This window comes from Sinocyclocheilus grahami, unplaced genomic scaffold (genome assembly GCF_001515645.1).
Source record: "Sinocyclocheilus grahami isolate Dianchi unplaced genomic scaffold, SAMN03320097.WGS_v1.1 scaffold3634.1, whole genome shotgun sequence".
NCBI lineage: Eukaryota > Metazoa > Chordata > Actinopteri > Cypriniformes > Cyprinidae > Sinocyclocheilus > Sinocyclocheilus grahami.
In genome coordinates this window covers 16061-17270 of record NW_015508725.1, presented here as the reverse complement: position 1 = coordinate 17270, position 1210 = coordinate 16061, and the positions used below count along the sequence as shown (strand labels likewise).

Here is a 1210-nt window from a genome sequence, read left to right as displayed (position 1 = left end):
TTAACTCAGAAGAATTTTTGCATTATTTTAATGACAAACAAACACATTTTCTTCCCAGATTAAAATAATTTTCTTTAATGAATTAAAACTGACATAAAAATAAAACAAAAATTACTTAAGTATTATTTACTTACTATTAAAGTATTTTTTTTAATTTTGAATTAGTTTTTATATTTATTTGCAGTTTTAGTAATTTTGTTATACGCTTTTGTCATTTTCTTATTTAGTTTTTAGTATTTCTGTTTATTTTTATTTCATTTACTTGCCAAGGCAACATTTACGATTATCATGTTTTTATAAATGAAATAAACAGAAATACAATTTATATACTTTACTACTTTTATACTACATTTATATTTTATTTTATAGAAATCATTTCTGAAATAAAATTTCATTTAAATTTAAATTACATTTTTTATTCATTTTTCTTATTTTGTTTTTAGCATTTCTATTTTTATTTCATTTACTTGCTAATTCATAGTTTTTCATGTAATATTTTTTATAAATAAAATAGAAATACAATTTAAATATTTTACTACTATTTTACTATTATTTATCATATTTAAATTATTTAATTATTTTAATGATTTATAAAAATAAATGATTATAAATATAAAATAAAATATAAATATAACACTTAAAACCTGACAAATCTAAATTTTAAACTCACAATATTAGTAAATGCTACAATAGTACACAAATAATACAAGTAACACTATTTCCAACTTGTAAAACCCCACTGTATCACGGAGATGCATGCAGATGTTTTGTCAGTAATTCTCATGATTCTCAGTTTCTTTTTACTGTAGTACAGTGATTCTTTTACTCTATTAGTGAAAAATATCTGTAACATTAATTCAGTCTAATACCAATATGATGAATACATACTTTTTAAAAATGTAAATAATATATTTCACATTTCAATAACATGAATTTTAGGTAAATGTTAAATCATCATCATAATACAAACAATTTTTATGGTCGTATGAACAGGTTTAATTGTGTTTTACCATCGGTGACTCCGCTGACGTGATAACTGAATCCTCCGAAGCTGAATTCACCGGTGTATTTTTTGGGCAAACAGGAGCTTTGGAAAACTTTCTTTTCCAGACCTGCAGCACAAACACACACACACACACACACACACAGAGACACACACAGACACAGACAGACAGACACATACAAACACACACACACACACACACACACA

The 1210-nt window shown here is 23.8% G+C and overlaps 1 protein-coding gene across 1 annotated transcript in view; it reads right to left on the bottom strand.

Annotated features, from left to right (window-relative positions):
- Positions 1-975: 975 nt before the first annotated feature.
- Positions 976-1210, bottom strand: part of LOC107576405 (ectonucleoside triphosphate diphosphohydrolase 5-like) — an 11166-nt gene continuing 10931 nt past the window's right edge. Inside the window, exon 7 of the mRNA XM_016262588.1 lies at positions 976-1112. Coding sequence (XP_016118074.1) covers positions 976-1112 — 137 coding nt within the window. The remainder of the gene's footprint in view (positions 1113-1210) is intronic.